At 39.2% G+C, this 19,477-nt stretch overlaps 2 protein-coding genes and 1 long non-coding RNA gene across 3 annotated transcripts in view; 2 read left to right on the plus strand and 1 right to left on the minus strand.

The window, feature by feature from the left end:
* LOC134666698 (proton-coupled amino acid transporter-like protein pathetic) overlaps positions 1–323 on the plus strand; it is a 69,026-nt gene extending 68,703 nt beyond the window's left edge. Inside the window, exon 10 of the mRNA XM_063523930.1 lies at positions 46–323. Within this exon, the coding sequence (XP_063380000.1) occupies positions 46–284 (239 nt within the window). The 3' untranslated portion in view covers positions 285–323. The remainder of the gene's footprint in view (positions 1–45) is intronic.
* LOC134666857 (uncharacterized) overlaps positions 1–19,477 on the minus strand; it is a 183,477-nt gene that overhangs the window by 95,950 nt on the left and 68,050 nt on the right. The window lies entirely within an intron of this gene.
* Positions 3,464–19,477, plus strand: part of LOC134666785 (proton-coupled amino acid transporter-like protein CG1139) — a 35,527-nt gene continuing 19,513 nt past the window's right edge. The window contains exons 1-5 of the mRNA XM_063524072.1: positions 3,464–3,585; positions 15,010–15,114; positions 16,849–16,999; positions 17,932–18,053; positions 19,248–19,332. Coding sequence (XP_063380142.1) covers positions 3,566–3,585; positions 15,010–15,114; positions 16,849–16,999; positions 17,932–18,053; positions 19,248–19,332 — 483 coding nt within the window. The 5' untranslated portion in view covers positions 3,464–3,565. The remainder of the gene's footprint in view (positions 3,586–15,009; positions 15,115–16,848; positions 17,000–17,931; positions 18,054–19,247; positions 19,333–19,477) is intronic.

The following is a 19,477-nucleotide window of genomic DNA, read 5'->3' on the forward strand; positions in this document are numbered from 1 at the left end:
TGTCTGTCTAGATCCAAACTTGATCCTCATTTTACTTGTCAACAGTTGGACTAGCCAGCGCTGTTCCGCGGCTGGAGCTATTCATGGAGCTGGTGGGAGCCGTATGCCTCTCCTTCTTGGGGCTGATGCTGCCAGCCATCTCGGAGACCATCTGGCGGTGGGGCAAGGACCTGGGCTGCTGCTACTGGGTCGTCCTGAAGAACGCCATCATTGTGCTGCTGGCGACCGTGGCCATGGTGTCTGGCGTGGCCGCCTCCATCGCCGGCATTTTAGAGAAATTGTGATATTTGGTTTAGTTAAGTTTAAATATAATATGACTCTTGGACGTTGTTTTTTTTGCTTGTCACGCTGATTCGACTACGTAGGTAACCCTATACCGTACTATTATATTTCCCACATTTTCGTAAATTTTCGATGAGTCAGTCAGTGGAGGATCCGCGCGAAATCGAATTTCCACACAAACGTAGTTCTCATTTTCCACTCTAGATATTAACATTATCTTATGTACCGGCGGATTCCAAAAATGTTCCTGGAAAGCAATAAGTAATTTTCTATTCAACCAGTCGTAAGGATGTGACTTACGACCAAACATTTAAACAAAACCCAAATTTTTTCATAAATATTTAGTATGGCCTTGGCCAAAGACGTGGCTGGAAAATCTAGAACAGCCGTAATCCTACGGGTATCGTCTTGGGTCGTCCCATTCGTTTTTCGTCAAGTTCTTAAATTAGTCCTATTCTGCTTTCGTCACTCATTCTACATTGAAAGCCACTGACGATTGTGACGAATGTAGAATGAGTGACGAAAGCAGAATAGGACTAATTTAAGAACTTGACGAAAAACGAATGGGACGATCCAAGACGATACCATCCTACGGGCCGCAAACAATCTAAGAAAAAATACTTTTTGGATTGTTGTAGGCGAGATCAATTAAATTTGTTACAACTTTCAACCAAAATCATCATCTTGCTCGCGTTATGAATGAATGAAATAAATGAATGAATGAAAATCTTTATTTCAGGCAACTAGTGGGCCATACATAAATATCTTAAAACTAGCATACATCCCGCGCTCATCCCATCATCGCATCTAGCCTTATCCCGGCTTTCTGCCACGGCTCATGGGAGTCTGGTGTCCGCTTGAGTCAAAGAAGTAACGTTACTGCAAATTCAGTGAAATACGTGAAGATGACGTGATAGTTTTGGTTCCACGGTTGCATGAATTTGAAGAATACAACAGCAATGGAAGGAACAAGATAGAGCACCGCTGAACGTCGTCGAACATGAGTTTCCTGGCAGTCAAAAAAATGTTTCCCAACAAATTGATTTCTCTCAAAAAGCCCAGACACCTTTCGATTTTTTCTGTGAGGATATCTATCTAAAGAGTCGAGTGGAGTTCGTACCTTACTAAACTAATGAATATACCCCAATTAAAACAAAACATTCACGGTGAGGTACCCTCGATCCCCCGCATCAAGTAATAGCGCTTCTTCTTCCTCGCGTTGTCCCGGCATTTCGCCACGGCTCATGAGAGCCTGGGGTCCGCTTGACAACTAATCCCATGATTTGACGTAGGCACTAGTTTTTACGAAAGCGACTGCCATCTGACCTTCCAACCCAGAGGGTAAACTAGGCCTTATTGGGATTAGTCCGGTTTCCTCACGATGTTTTCCTTCACCTAAAAGCGACTGGTAAATATCAAATGAAAATGATATTTCGTACATAAGTTCCGAAAAACTCATTGGTACGAGCCGGGGTTTGAACCCGCGACCTCCAGATTGCAAGTCGCACGCTCTCACCGCTAGGCCACCAGCGCTTCGCCAAAAGCGCTACCGCTGCGCAAACCGCATCAAGTATTAGCAAGTTTTCCAAAGTTCACACAGTCCATTGCAGGAGCCAGCGACGAGGCGCAGGTCTCCTGGATGAAGTCATTATCAAAAAATAAATTGCATTAAATTATTGTTAGGTTTAATAAATTAAATAGAGAATAACATGTATAGTACTGTACCAGTTATACCAGGGTAAACTTGAGTTTAATTAACCTTCTAACATTACCCGTAATTTTACATATTAGTAGGTTTAGTAAGGATCACAAATGTATGGAAGTGGACTAGGAAGGAATATAGCATAGATTGGACCTGGGGAGCCGACACTTTCACCCCCCCTTTTTGGGGGGTCTGCATGGTACGATCTCCTGGCTACCGGGCCAGATCAGCTTTGTTTGTTTGACCTAAGGAACAATCGTGCCAAGCGGCATCGCCTGAGACTAAAGTGCATGCTAAATGACCTTACTCAACCTACTAATATGTTATACCACAAACCACACAACACAACCATAAAATATACTTTGTGAAATCGACTTCAAACTTGAATGAAGCATGTTCTGCCACCGACAGAACACGTATAAAATAAAAGAAATAAAAACAACCAGTGAAGTAGTTGCATCCATCGTCTAGACTGCAAATTGACTGTCATTAATTATACCTGTTTACTAGTATGTAGGGTGACAATAATTACGAAGAATTTCTGCAGTACTAAAATAAATGGGTTATGACGACATTTCATATTTAACAAGTATTTTAATTTTCTAAATGTCATAAATGACAGCTCACTAATACTTATTTGTATTCAATAATAAATATAACTATCCACAAATAAGGCTTTAAATATCATATGTATTGTATGCCTCTTAAGGTAAAAAGTGGAGTACATAATTATATATCGTGTATTTAACATCTGTTTGTAGAGTTAGACCAAGATACGTGCAACAATTTTGATAGCACACCAGTGCAAGTGTTATTTTTACCGTCAAACTTCTAATCTCATTCTTTCGCTCGCTAGATTATTGAATTGAAACACATTATTTTTACAACTAAACCTCAAAAAATTTAGCAACATAATTACTTTTCTGAGTGTAAAAGAATACTCAACTAATATACCATCGCATGACAGCATGAGATACAAAAATAAACTATACCTACTTACTTTTCTGAGAGTAATATACCGATATTACTAATTAATTAGGGTAATAGGGTATTATGACCGCATAATACCCTATTACCCTGTAAGTCTACCCTGTTACCCTATACAGTATGTAAACTTACTAAAACCATTTACTCAAGCCCATTAAATAATAGGTCACACTGAGCAACTTTTACTATGGCACCAACCCCGAAATCGAGAAAAAAAAATTGACTCTCCCATAGAAAATTTCAATGCTAAATTTATGAAACAACCAAAGTTTTTTATTTTTTTTTCACGTTTTCGGAGTTGGTGCCATAGGTAAAGTTGCTCAGTGTGACCGATTCATTTACGGGCTTGCGTAAATGGTTTTAGTAAGTTTACATACTGTATTATGCGGTCAAAATACGCAATTACCCTGTAAGTCAGTGTAAATAGTGATGAAGAGTAGTTTTCCTTGTAGCATGGTTACCCTTGCAGTCATCAGTAATCCGCGTGGAGTGTTCTCAGTAGATAGCGGCCATTCTTCGCCGCCAATCGCTTGTAACAAACTAAATGTAAAAACCCCGCCATAGCGGGATTAACGTGCATTTGTGTGTGCAAATATGGATTTAAATGAATTGAGGTAAGGTTGCTTTTTATTTGGCAAATGTTAAAGAAAATTCACTAGCCCTCGTCATTACAAATCGTTGAAATGAAGTCGTGATAAATATTTGCGAGGATATTGAACTTATTAATGTTTATAAGTATGGTATAATTTAGACCGAGTGCTGATGAATAAAATGTTATTAATGTACTTACCTAATAATAGCACTGTTAATGAAATATATGACTATGATACTTCATAGTATAATTCCTAATGAATTAGGCATAACTTCTTGCTAGAATGTATTTAACTTATCGTCATAATATTTACGACCCCGTAGATGTAACCAACAAAGACAGATAGTTCATACTGTATAAGTAGCTATCTATCCAACAGCGTTGTCATAACATAACTTGTTACCATAACATTAGCTAAGGAGCAGTATGTTTAGTAAACAAACGGTATAAATATTACACAGTTTCATTTTTTTTAACTGACTTCAAAATTCCAAAGTATATTTTTCAAGTACTCGTAGATATATTACAATGCGCTTGTAAATGTTAAATACCGTGTGGACGTGAAAAGGAGGAAATCTGGAAATCAAATGAACCGCTAAATTGACTCTCTCGTGTTGTGTGTTTATTATTTACCAAATTAACCGTATAATTAAGAGCCAACATGAGTGGTCATTTCTCCATGCAAACGTACTCGACTGTTTCCTCCGTGGGTTTTGAAGCTAGAGCAAAAATTCCAAATTTGGTTACGATTGGTTAAGTTTTGGAGGAGGAAACAGTCGAGTACGAAACCTCACTTTTTTAGATTTTTACGCAGGATTTTTCGCCTTGTCCTTATCGCACTAGTTTGAGGAGCTGCTTCCGTTAGCGAGACGGGTATATTTACCTAAAATATTTAGAACTCAGCTCCTGTTTCGTCTTAAACTTAATTGCACGGAAACAACGGAGTATTTACAAAAGGCTGATTTAATGCCAGATGGCCATACCTACTAGTCAAGTAATTTAACTATACAAACTCAGTTGAACCTATCTGCTGAAAACATACAAAGTAAGTACGGTACATACACATACAATACACATATTCATTATTTTTCGAACGAAAGCGACGTCGACCGCCTCAGTGCTAGCAATAATTTTTAAGAAAAATAAGTGTTCCGTAAACAAAGTTTTGTACGGAACACTAAAAAACCGACTTCTATGGGGGCCGGTGAAAGATTATTGTAGATGGTACACTATGTAGAAAAGGAGGTAAAACCACCCACTTTTCTACTAGCATTTCGCTTCTGTAAGGGTCGTAGTTCTAGCCTAACCTAACCCACTTCTCTGATAGCAGTTCGGTTCTGTGAGGATCGCAGTTCAAACCTAACCTAACCCACTTAACGGCGCATGCGGTGCGGTGTACGGGGGTTTAAGCGGGAGGGGCTAGTAAGATTGGCATCATCATACTTATATACTTACACATTTTATGGTAGGTAATCATAGTGGTTTATTTAGTTAAGGTATCATAGTGGTTTTACGGGTCAAGGTCCGGGTCCGAGTCCGGGTCTGAGTCCGGGTCCGAGTCCGGGTCCGAGCCCGGGTTCGAGTCCAGGTCCGGGTCCGGGTCCGAACCGGATCCGGGTATGAGTCCGGTTCTGGGTCCGAGTCCGGTTCTGGGTCCGAGTCCGGGACCCAGTCCAAGTCAAAATCGAAATTCGTAATCACCAAATGTGTACTATGCGTTGTTGAAAAGTTCTATTCTGGTCATCATCAGCAGTTCCATTTCATCAAATGCCACAGTTTTTAATGTAAATGCTTGATTTTATGATGAAAATACAAAAAAATCTATGCGTATGCCTTTAATATTTGAGGAGTTCCCTCGATTCCTTATGGATCCCATCATCAGAACTCGAGCTTGACAAAAACGTGGCTTAAAAACTTAACTTGCTTAACAAACATAACGAAGAGGAAAAATCGCCAAACGTGAACTATGCGTCGTTGAAGAGTTCTGTTCTGATCATCATCAGCAGTTCCACTTCATCAAATGCGACAGTTTTTAATAAAAATGCTTAATTTTCTGAGGTAAATACAAAAATCTCCATACGCATGCCTTTAATATTTGAGAAGTTCCCTCGATTCCTTATGGATCCCATCATCAGAACTCGATCTTGACAAAAATGTGCATTAAAAACTTAACTTGCTTAACAAACATAACGAAGAGGAAAAATCTCGAAACGTGAACTATGCGTCGTTGAAGAGTTCTGTTCTGATCATCATCAGCAGTTCCACTTCATCAAATGCGACAGTTTTTAATGAAAATGCTTAATTTTCTGATGTAAATACAAAAATCTCTATACGCATGCCTTTAAGATTTGAGGAGTTCTCTCGATTCCTCATGGATCCCATCATCAGAACTCGAGCTTGACAAAAATGTGCATTAAAAACTGAACTTGCTTAACAAACATAACGAAGAGGACAAATCGCCAACCGTGAACTATGCGTCGTTGAGGAGTTCCGTTCTGATCATCATCAGCAGTTCCACTTCATCAAATGTCACTCTTTTGGATGTATATGCTTGATTTGATGATAAAAACCCAAAAATCACTATATGTATGTGATAGATTATCGTAGACTTTAGAATTTTGAGGAAATACGGAGAATCCGGGAACTGGAGCCGATACTGCGGTGCGGATCTAAACAAAATTTATACTCGCAGATGACTTACCAGTTCGTCCGTCGTCCTTGTCCACGATATCCAAAGGCGGTTTAGTAACTCTAGCGGGCGGAGCGGAGCGATATTTATATTAACTTGTAAAAATATTAAGCTTATAATCACACGATGAAATCCGTACTCGATGCTTTATGCGGCAATTAATTTTCAAGAGTGAAGTCTGTCAGTAAGTCAGTATGTCAACGTCATGTCTAGGTGGCTAGCAGTCACCGTAGAGTATTTAATTTAAAATAGGTCGAAAGGGAATTTGGCGCAGTAGCGCCACCATGCTCCCGGCCTTGAAATGCGGAGAATTTCAAAAATGAAATGATATGATGCGGTAAATGAATTTATATATATATATATATATATATATATATATATATATATATATATATATATATATATATATATATATATATATATATATATATATATATATATATATATATATATAAGGAAGAGGAAGGAACAGATTATTGCGAAGGCAGCGGATAAAGTTTTACAATAGGGCGTTTAAATAGCCCACCAGCGGTTTTAACAGTAGCGACCCGAACTACACCATCTAGTCCAGGATGTGTGGCAGTAATAATGCCAAGCGGCCAATGTAAGGGCGGTATGTCATCATCACCCATCAGAACCACAGTGCCTTGGACAACCGGACGGTCTGGAGTACACCACTTGTTCCGAACCTGCAGTGTGTGCAAATACTCCAAACGCCATTTTTTCCAATAGGAATGCACAATCGATTCCAGCAATCTTTTCCGATTGTTGAGGTTACGACACTCGGTAGACAGGTCAGTCGCGGGTAAGTATTGGAGCGGTGTCGACATCAAGAAATGAGCGGGAGTTAATACTTCGGGATGCGGATCCGAAGATAAAACACTGAGCGGACGAGTGTTAAGTATACATTCAATTTGAACGAGCACGGTTGACAGTTCTTCATATGTCAGAATCTGTGATCCAATGACACGGTACAAATGCGTTTTTACACTCTTAATATTTGATTCCCATATACCACCGAAATGAGGCGCACGAGGGGGAATCATTTTCCATTCAATGCGGTGATTACTACATTCGCGGTTAAGTTTACATTTGAAATCAGACGTGCGGAAAAGATTATACATCTCATCCAGTTGAGATTTGGCACCGACGAAGTTTGTTCCGTTGTCTGAGTAAAGACAAGAGACGGGACCACGTCGAGATATGAATCGTTTGAACGCTGCTAGGAAGGCGTCTGACGTTAAATCAGAGACTAGCTCGATATGCACTGCCTTCGTAACAAGGCACACAAACAAGCATATGTACGCCTTTTGTGCGTGTTGACCACGACGGCGACAAAGCGTGATGCGAAGGGGGCCAGCATAATCAACCCCAGTGTGCACAAAGGCTTTGGCTTCTTGTATGCGGCAAGATGGGAGGTCAGCCATCTTCGGTACAGGATGTGTTGGCTTGACCCGGAAACAAGAATTACATTTATGTACTCTGTTTCTAATAACTGTGCGTCCATCTAATATCCAAAAACGCTGGCGAATGATTGCCATTAATGGACTTGTGCCTGTATGACAATTGACAACATGGAAGTGGTCAATGATTAAGTTCACCATGTGATCGCGTTTGGGTAGCACAACTGGATGCTTTACTTCAAACGGCAAATCAGCATTCGAGAGACGACCTCCAATCCGCAAAACATTTTTGTCGTCAATAAATGCAGACAACTTTACAAGTTTGCGTGACGGTAAAAGGTTCTTTTTAATTTGAGCTATATCTTCACTAAAGTGAACTTTCTGTATAGCAAGTATCAAAGCGGTTTCAGCGGTCTCAAGATTTTTAATTGTTTCAGTTGGGTTTAATTTATTTATAAACCTAAGTATATATACAACGATTTGTAGCAATTTATTCCAGGAAGAAATGCGTTGCGCCAAATCATACAGTACAGGCGACTCTTGCTGCACTATAGTGGTCAATGCAACAGTTTTGTGCTCTGGCAATTGATCGATTGCTGAGCATTGAAATGGTTTAATAGGCCAATTATTCGGCGCCTCCTTCAGCCATGAAGGTCCATTCCACCACAATGTATGCGAGATTAACTGCGATGGTGTCAACCCACGAGATAAGCAGTCGCTTGGGTTTTCAACTCCAGCAATATGGTAGAAGTTTTCTGGTGACACATTTTCTTGACATTGCGCAACACGATTGCTGACAAATATCGACCATCGATGAGGCGATGATTTGATCCAGTTGAGAGCAATCGTAGAATCAGAGAAAGCAAAAATTTCTTTAATTGCGATACGAGCAAGGTATGTGTTCTGTACGATTTTGATAAATTTAGTCATCAGTACAGCAGCACATAGCTCCAAACGAGCAAGCGTCGTAATTTTAGCGGGAGAGACCTTAGATTTAGAGCATAGTAACCTTACAGTTGAGTTACCAGCTGAATCTGTCACATGCAAGTAGATGACACAGCCATATCCATTAAGACTGGCATCACTGAATCCAATTATTCTACAATCACTAGAGTCAGCGAAAACTCCTACATGGCGCGGAATCTTTAATGTTGATAACAGTGGAAATTCTTGTACCAACATAGAGTAACACTTGATTATGTGTTCTGGGGGAGTTGCATCCCAATCAACTTTACTGAGCCAAAGTTCTTTGATAAGCAACTTTGCGTACAATACGACAGGTGCTACCAAACCAAGCACATCAAACAAGCGAGCTACGGTAGAGAGTATAATTCGCTTGGTACACTTCCCTCCAGCGGGCGGGGACGTAGTCAAGAAGAAAGTATCATTGGAGGGTTCCCAAGATAAACCCAGTACCTTAGCGACGCTCTGTTTGTCATTAAATTCGACACAAGCGCGGTGTGAGTCAGGAAGACTTTCTAAAAGCGCGGGCGAGTTGCTGGACCACTTGACTAAGTCAAATGCGCCAGCTTTGAAGAGAGATATTAACTCTTGCGACAAGCGCATAGCGGTTTCATCATTAATACACGAATGTACTAAATCATCCATGTACAATTGGGAACTAGCGACAGTTGCAGCTTCAGGGAACTGATGCTCTTCATCCAAGCAAAGCTGCTTGACAGTGCGCATAGCCATAAATGGACTTGACTTGAGCCCAAACGGAACACGCGTAAACTGAAAGGTGCGAATTTGCTCATTTTCATTGAAGCGAAATAATATTTTCACGTATTTATAATCGTGAGGCGGCAAACATATTTGCATATACATTTGACGAATGTCTGACGTCATTGCCACTGGAAACAGGCGAAAATTCAAAAGCAGAGTAAACAAATCTGCTTGAAGATTTGGACCAGTATGTAAAATGTCGTTAAGCGACTGACCAGAATGACTTTTGGCACTAGCATCCAGGACAATTCTAACACGTGACGTTGCTTTGTCAGGTCGAATTACAGCGTGGTGGGGGATGTAGTAGCCGTCATCTGTGACGTCAGATTCAGGAACCTCGACGAGATAATTATTTTTCATATAATCGTCGATAACTTTGTTGTAGTTTGTTGTAGTCTTCACGCAGTGAAGGTATTTGCTTAAATTTCTTTTCTAGGAAAAGCAAGCGGCGATGAGCCACAGCTCGGGAGTTTCCTAGCTCAGAAGAATCTTTGCAGAAGGGTAAGGCGACTGTGTAACGACCGTCATCTTGGCGGGAAACGGACTTTACGTACAAGCTTTCACACTCCGTCTCCTCCGGACTGAGGAAGCGTTTGTATGGGATCTCTTCTAATTCCCAAAATTTATTTAAGCTCGACTCGAGGTCATTGCGAATCAAACCGGCGAAAGAATTATAAATATGGTCATCCTTCTGAAGATAGTCATCCTTCTGAGGATAGTCACCCATAAATACATAACCGAATGTGGTTTGCACTGCGGGGGGTGCGCACGAGCCAGACTCTATCATGTTCCCCAAGTATATGTACGGGAAGATCTGAACTCCTAAGAGAAGATCAACATTGCCTGGTATGTTCCAGGTCAAGTCTGCGAATGGTATATTCGCCAAATGTGCTAAATCGCACTTATTAGTTTCGATTACACACTCTGGAAGCGGACCAGTTATACAAGATACCACTAACGCGTGGATGTAGTATTTGTAATTTGGATATATGCGCGATTCAATGTTTAAGTAGACATAACCGTGTATCTTGTCTTTCGTTAAACACACACCGTTAATATAGGAATTATAAAGCGGTATCACAGGCAAGTTAAGCGCCTTGCAGCAATCTAACGTTATTAAATTGTTTTGAGAGCCATTGTCAATCATACAGCGAATTATTGACCTACCATCACCATTATAAGGCTTGGCGTAGATATGAGCAGTTGCTAATAATATAGCAGATTGAGGATTTGACGTCGGTAGCGAAATGCTAGCATTTGTAGGCGGAATTATCTTACACATATTGGATGACATTGACATGTCGGGCTGTGTCTGCACATTAATTGTAGAATTTACTTGCGGTGTGCATGCACAGTTCGAGCATACATTTGAGACACTTGAGCCTTGCGGAGAGGGAACAGCGGACGCAGCAGGCGCCGACGCAGCGTTGCTGACATTAGCAAACAGCTGTGTTGAGTTGACATTTGCGGAAGCAGTCTTGCTCGCTTCGAAATGTAAAAGCGTATGATGACGCTTCTGACATACGTTGCAAGTGTGGCGCGATTTGCAGTTAAGAATCGTGTGCGAAGTGCTAAGACAGTTAACACAACCATGTTTACTTTTAATAAATTCAAATCTCGCTTGCGGGGATATCATATTTTTAAATTTCATACAAGAGTACAGGTGTGAATGATCCTTTTTATTGCACAATACACAAGCTTGTTCATTTGTCGCGGAGTTTGAAGCAGTATCGCTGCTGGCTACAAATGCCTTATATGTAGTTTTAGCGGGTTGAGCTGGTGTATTGACAATTGATTTGCTGGCTGTACCACCATTAGACCTTTCTAAAATTTTCACTTGATCTTGTACGAAAGAGATGAAAGAATCATATTTTGGAATTTCTTCATCGCGGATAGTCATTTCGTAATTCTGTAAAACCTGTGAGTCCGTTTTCCTCAAGGCGCAACTTAAAAATATAAAATCGGTCAAATCAGGGATATCTAACTGCTTAAGTGCAGAGATAGACGCGGAGTACTTCTCAATGAAGTTGTTAAGACTGCTGGAATTATTTGTGCATGGCTTGAGATCGAGTATATTGTTCAAGTAATAAGTACCCAAAGCGCGTTTGTCTTGATACTTTTTGACAAGACTGTTCCAAATTATGGAGTAAGTTTCACCATTAGGCACTATGCCAGCAGTTAACTTTAAAGCGTTATTTGTTAATTTGCTAACGAGGTATTGCACACGTTGCGCGTCAGACAACTGGTTATTGTCATGAATGTTAGCCTTAAACATTTCATAAAATATGGGCCAATTTTCCGTCCGGCCATCGAAAGACGGCAGTTCGATAGGTGGAAGCTTAATACCCCTGAACGAGGAACCGTCGCTGCGACTCGCGGAAGCGGTTGCATTTATTTGCGGTGATGACATTTTAATAATATTATTGCGAGCGCGTTTAATTGGCGAATACATATCCTCGAACGAATCTAGGGCTGCATAATCAGGTTCAGAGCCAGGAATGAGAGACATCGTATATTTGTTAATATCGTCGAGAATTGTTTCGAAATTAACGCGTAATTCTTCGATTGATTCACTATCCGCCATAAACTTCTCATTGTTTCTCGATTCGAAACTTGAAATATTTTTTGAGGCATCATAGATACGCGAAACACGTTCAAAGATTTTCTCTTCCTTACTCTTTAAAATTTTTATTTTATTTTCCAACTCAAATTTAGACATGTTGGAATATAAATGCGGAAATTATAAAAATAAATGCGGAAAATGTAAATGTCAAATATAAAACAAAATATAAACGAAATGGCGGAAAATATAATTAATAAAATATGGATCAATACGCGGCTCGAAAAGGACCAAAAATGATAGATTATCGTAGACTTTAGAATTTTGAGGAAATACGGAGAATCCGGGAACTGGAGCCGATACTGCGGTGCGGATCTAAACAAAATTTATACTCGCAGATGACTTACCAGTTCGTCCGTCGTCCTTGTCCACGATATCCAAAGGCGGTTTAGTAACTCTAGCGGGCGGAGCGGAGCGATATTTATATTAACTTGTAAAAATATTAAGCTTATAATCACACGATGAAATCCGTACTCGATGCTTTATGCGGCAATTAATTTTCAAGAGTGAAGTCTGTCAGTAAGTCAGTATGTCAACGTCATGTCTAGGTGGCTAGCAGTCACCGTAGAGTATTTAATTTAAAATAGGTCGAAAGGGAATTTGGCGCAGTAGCGCCACCAGTATGCCTTTAAGATTTGAGGAGTTCCCTCGATTCCTCATGGAACCCATCATCAGAACTGGGTTTTGACAGAAACGGGACCAATCTGTATGCATATACATTCAATCAAAAAAATAATTTTCAAAATCGGTCCAGTAATGACGGAGATATGGAGTAACAAACATAAAAAAAAAAACCGAATTGATAACCTCCTCCTTTGGGATTTGGAAGTCGGTTAAAAAGAATAGATAGTATAGTCCTGTCATAGTAAATGTTGCAATCATTGTAAATTTACTGCAATCTATCGGCACACGACTATAACTCAAAATAAACACGTATAAAATTATCAAAAAAATGAATATATATGGATAATGATTTTATTATTTTTATGTCATTTTGACCCATGTTCATTCACTGATGTGTTAAAATTGTTAAATATGAAACGGTGTCGTCACGCCATCTAGCCGAGAATAGGCTAAAGGTGTGTGCGCCATCTATCCAAGAATGACTTTTTCTTGAATTCCGATACGAGGCACGTTTTTTTCTTAGACTTTATTCATCTTATACCAAGTTACATATGTCTTTGGTGCTAGTACATAAATATTTTCCATCGTATTTTCCCGGAAACGTTCATCATTTTTATGCTACTTTCAGTCAGCCTCAGTACTTTTTGTACAGAGTCTAACTGAAACACGTTCGTACGTTTCCGTGAAAATATGATGGAAAACAATTATGCCCGTTTGTAACGTAGCAAAAGTAATGTTGCTGTATTGCAACTGCAAGATTAAATTTGATATCTTCTGTCGGCGGCGTCATTCGGGCCTTGACCCGACTTAAAAACAAGTCAAACAAAGCTCTCCTGTTATCTTAATAGCATTCTTACGAGTACATTCAAAATATATTATATTATAGTTGTTTTAATCCAACTGTTGGTGAAAATGAGTTTATCTTAAGCCCTAAAGCTGGGACATACACAGTGTAAGCATCACACAGGCCTATTCGGATTTCAGGATAATCACAAGATCTAGAGACGATTTAGAGATCAACTAGATCTACATTAGATATCGACTAGATGTGACTTGGATATCTAAGTCATAACTTGTCGAAATCGTTCACCTCTTGAACGAACCTCCAGAATCGCGGAAACGTCAAATTTGACATATTTATCTTACAAATATCTTTACATTATCCATATCGTAACTTGTTGAAGTCTAGTAGAAATCTAATTCATTTTCCGAATCGAGCCGACAATAATTAACATACTGAACGCGAGTGATAACTAAATGACATCAGTTAGATAGGGCCAATGCGCTAGTTTTCGTCCACTTGACGAAATTTGAATATAAACCTTCATTGATGCACAATTTTGAACATATTGCAATCCTTAATTATCTAGATAAACAATTTATCTATCTACATAAAAATTATGTTTCGAAGTAGCAAATTATGAATGAAATAAATGTATTATTTGCTAATCTGTCAACTGGACGGAAATTGACACCGGACAGTAAACTGGCGCAATTACCCTATCACTTTGATGTCAAAGTGTACGTTCGAGTTGACCTCAAGGGAATTATACAACATCTGAAACAAATTAAGTTGCCGTTTTTAATACAGCTTCCTAATTATGGTACCATTCCATTTCTGACCGCAGCTGCACTACTGGTACTGAACGCGTTTCCATTTCCATAGTAAAACGAACAGTAGTGCAGCTGTCGATGGAAATGGACTGTCACCTTTAAACTAATTTAAAATATCTAACCCAAAATTATTGATATAAATACAGTATTTTTTTTACTTACGTCATAAAACTAATAAACCTTGTAGAATAAAATGTGTTAAAATATCTCAAACGGTCACTCACATAATTAAACTTGTATTATATAAAATACCATATATGGATTTTAGAATATGTATCTCTGCAATGGTTACAATAACATTTCGCCTTATTTTGAAGCATTATTTTTTCTCCGCCGGATTAGTAAGCTGAAGTGGCAATGGGCAGGCCACATTGCACGCAGAGAAGATGGCCAATGGGGTCGAAAAGTGCTCGAATGGAGACCACGGACTAGCAAGCGCAGTGTAGGACGTCCACCCACAAGATGGACAGACGACCTTGTTAAGGTCGCCGGAAGACGCTGGATGCGGGTCGCTTCCAACCGGCACGTATATGGAGATCCAAGGGGGAGGCCTATGTTCAGCAGTGGACGTCTTATGGCTGAGATGATGATGATGATGATTTTTTCTCTACTCTGGCCATGTTGATTTAAGGTGACAGTCCATATCCTACGACAGCAGCACTACCATTCATTTTAATATGGAAATTGACAATAACACCGACACGTTCGTACTAGTAGTGCAGCTGCGGTCAGAAATGGAATGTTACCAAGGTGTTGTTTTTCCTGTTACAGAGATTACCAGACTCGATCGACAATCACATTGGCACGAGAGGACCAGTTGGAAAGAGACACCAAATATGACCCGTTTGAGCACAGAAACGTCACTCACCCTACTTCGTAAGTACATATTAAGAGCCCTTCAACATGCACACTAGCGCCACTACTAAATTATCGTGATTATTTAAATTTCACGAAATATATTTAAAAAAGGAATCAGTTTGTCAATCTATGCGTCCAAAGTAAAAACGGCCGTTTTTGTTTTGAGTTCCTAGATCGACGAATCCAGCAACATAAAAACTAGTTTGATGTATTCAAAAGGTACTTAAATACACAATACAGTCCGTAGCGGCCCCCATTTTTAAATACCTGTCGTTAAATTTAAATAATCACGATTATTTAGCAGTGGCGCTAGTGTGCACGTTGAAGGGCTCTTAAGTAAAGCCGGCCAAACAACTTTGTCAGTTCACGCGCGAAATTCAAATTTTCTATGGGACGAGTACCCTTGCGCGTCTACAATTTTTAAATTTGCCGCTTTTGTCTAACATTACGAGTACTAACACGTACCTATATTGGAACACAATAGCCAAATAATATCGGAACACATCCTTACTCTTACTTCTATGGTAACAGCTCACAAAATACGCCTACATACTTTTGAAAAATTCTTCTTCGTTTTAGAATTTTTTAGAATGATTTCTTTAGTTTTTAATGTTCTGTACAAAACTTTGGAACACTTTTAGAATCACTTCGGTCTTGCAAATAAGTAATTTTTTCATCTTATAGTTTCCGAGTGAAATGGCTGTGACACACTGACAGACAGATGGACGGACAGACGGGCGTGACGAAACTATAAGGGCTTCTTCCATTTTTGTCTACGGAACCCTATAAACGACACGAAAATATCTCTGGTTGAAATTGTAATAACGCTCGAAATACAATTTTCATTACCAGCATTCTAATACAAATGAATAATGGAGTGATATATACCTACCTAAAAAATATATTTTAATAATATGGGGTGCCTCTTTTACTTTGTTTCCAAGGAAAATTCTGCCCATTCAGAGTTACCTATGTAAATCAGTTAATAAACATACGCTTGTCCCGAAGGCGTAATAAAAGACAAATTTATATCATGTGCTACATTCGAAATTACTTGTTTATTTTACGCGCGTGGGAAGAAATCAATAACGTGTTTGAATAAGCAGGCAAGGATAAAGCATTTTTTTTATACGCGCCTGAAGGCCAATTTTTGAATTTCGACCGCTTGATTTCATAATTGGTATATATTTTGTTCAATACCTAATATCTCCACTACTAGGCATTTAAATTATACTAATAGGATAGAAAACGAGTGGCCAATACCACTAGATTCCCGATTTGTATCGCTCGTATTTTGCAGTTCGCCGTTTTCCACCGATTTTTCGAGGGACGAAATCGAGCGATTGTAATTAAAAAATCGACTCTGTTCTCCAGCAGAACTACGACACCACTACATATAAAGTAATATTACATGCGCAAAACTTTAGCTGTAAAATAATATAGGTATGCTTAAAAAAAATAGCGAATATAAAATATTCATACATAAAAATTGTTTTTGCTCTATTTTGTTTGTTTTATAAGCAGCTATATAAAATACCTAATGCTTTTATATGTGCGCAGTTCCATTACAATCCAACATGTAATTTTAAAATGAGCGCGAAACTCCGTTTGCATGGGAACGTGAAATTCGGCCGAGCTTGCTGCGGGCTCTTACAGTGATTTGGAGAAGCTCGCAAAAAACAGGGAACGTGGCGAAACGCCATCAAAAAAGGCCAGCTGATGATTCAAAGTTACCAATCATCTATTTTACAGGACAGTTGGATCTTTCTTCCATCTTCTAAAGTCTTCGCTGGGATCAGGGCTGCTGGCGATGCCGGCCGCATTTAAACACATCGGCATAATTCCCGGTGTCTTTGGCACAGCCCTAGTCGCACTTATCGCTACACACTGCGTACATATATTAGTAAGTACCTATAGTATAGTCTCTTTCCTTTTATCTTCAAAAATCTTTGCTAGCTCGGGATTACATGCATCAGCTACCTTGAAGTATTTCGGCAACATTACCTTTAATATTTATTGATGCTTAGGTTCAGAGCATATATTAGCGATTATCCCCGTTTAGAGAAGTTTCTTGCGCGCATTGTTCTTTGAAAAAACCGGCCAAGTGCGAGTTGGACTCGCGCACGAAGGGTTCCGTACCATTGTGCAAAAACGGCAAAAAAGAAACACGTTTGTTGTATGGGAGCCCCATTGAAATATTTAGTATTTGTTGTCATAGCGGCAACAGAAATAGATCATCTGTGTAAAGTTTAACTGCCTATAGCTATCACGGTTCATGAGATAGGTACAGCCTGGTGACAGGCAGACAGACGGACATTGGAGTCTTAGTAATAGTATCCCGTTTTTATCCTTTGGAACCCTAAAAAGAAAAATATTTTAAATTTTGGATCTTAATTTGTCACCAGTGTATTTCAGTCTAAGACTGAGTTTCGACTGGTTCTCTGGAGATGTGCGAAGTTGTGTTGTTGTGTTCAGGAACCGATAGAATCACTGCACGCTCAGCGAAGAACACAAATGAATTGATTCTATTGGTTCTTAACAAACACATCCCTTGCAACGCAGCCTAAGGGCCAGTTGCACCAACCACATTTGACAGACTGATCAACGTCAGCCGGCGCGCCCCGGCGCTTTACTATGAAATTTTCCATACATAAGAATTTAGCGAACTCTTTAACGATACGAACAGTTTGGTGCAACCGACCCTAAGTTTATTTTTTTATTTATTTAGTTAATTATTTCACAAGAAGTTACAACTTTTTTGTTAAGGACAATGCTCCACAAAACTACATTTTGTTTTAGTAAGTAGTTATTTTAATTCTGACATTTCATTTAAAGGTATCTACGTCACGAGCACTGTGTGAAGAAAGCAGAGTAGCTTCGTTGAGCTACGCTGAGACGTGTGAAAAGGCTTTTAAACATGGCCCAAAGATGATTAGGAGATTTTCCACACATGTAAGGTGAGGCAACAATTGTAAATATTCTTATTCCTATTTTTTGCGAAGAAATGTATTCATTGTATATATATGTATTAAAGTTTAATTTTGATGAGGTATACAACATAAATTCAATTGAATATCCTACCAGCCAACTTAAGGAAACAACATTGTTTTTAAATTCTATTTCGCCTAAGAGCTACACGAGCTCATTCCACCGTCCCCATTCTACCATCGGACTTTTAGACGCACGGCCGGTTTCCATCCTTACTTGGTAGATATTCCGCCAATTCGCACTAAGCGCTTTGCTTCTACTTTCCTTATGCGCACTGCCAAGGAATGGAATTCCTTGCCGGCGTCTATATTTCCGTGCTCTTATAACCCGGCAACCTTCAAATCAAGAGTGAACAGGCACCTTCTGGGCGAGCTCGCTCCATCGTAGGCCACGTCTACGCCTCGGCTAGTCTGTGGCCATGAGTAAACCCATGCATAATAAAAAAAAAAAAAAAAAAATTATTTTATTTGTTTTCTACCTATCAAATTCTACCTTTAAACTAACTTATTAGTTTTAATGAAAATTATTGTTCACCTACTCGAATATGAAAATGTGCGAAATGCCTTAAAAGAAAACAAACATGGCCACTCCTGTTTGGGTTATCATAATTATATTGCTTCAATTTCGAAGTGTTAAAAATTGAGGATTGGTTGTTACAAACTTTTTACAGACAAGCAAATTTTGGAGAAAAGTAGAAACCTTACGACAGCCTCTACAGCTCTTGACGGTACCTATACAAAGTAACTCCTCAAAGTTGCTCCTTTTATTTTTACTTTATCTTATTTTGAAAGCGATTAAGTATTTACAGGACCTTTAAGGGTAAATTAAAGACAGTGCCAGCTATATTTTTAATGTCAACTTCTTTATCGCTTCAGTTACTTATTTTGTTTGATTTATTTTAGTCGTATTCGGTTAGCATTATAAATCTTGGTTGCATTAAAGTTTACTAAGTCCCTCTGGACTTTCTAACGCTAAATGAAAATACAGCCCATTGGGTGAAGTACCTTGGTATTAAGATGAAATTGTACGACGGTGTAAAAATATTCTCCATAATATAAATATCCAGAGAGCAAAACGAGGACAACTTTGGTATGAGGAAGCGGTCGTTAAATATCCTCTTAAAAATTTGTGAAATTGTGATGTTCAATCATTTTGTTCCACAGACACTTTGCTGACTTTGCCATGGCCGGGGTTTGCTTGGGTGGAACGAGTGTCTACGTAATTTTCATCGCCTCCTCGCTCAAAGATGTAAGTAACTTTTCACCACACCAGCTCGGAAAAGCTTACTTTGCACGCCAAAAACGGATAGCAAAGTTGCACTTTGCTATCAGTAATTCACATGTGATCAATAATAGCACAAGCAGTTAAACAACAACTTTGCCCCCTTGTAAAA

Source organism: Cydia fagiglandana, chromosome 8 (genome assembly GCF_963556715.1).
Source record: "Cydia fagiglandana chromosome 8, ilCydFagi1.1, whole genome shotgun sequence".
NCBI lineage: Eukaryota > Metazoa > Arthropoda > Insecta > Lepidoptera > Tortricidae > Cydia > Cydia fagiglandana.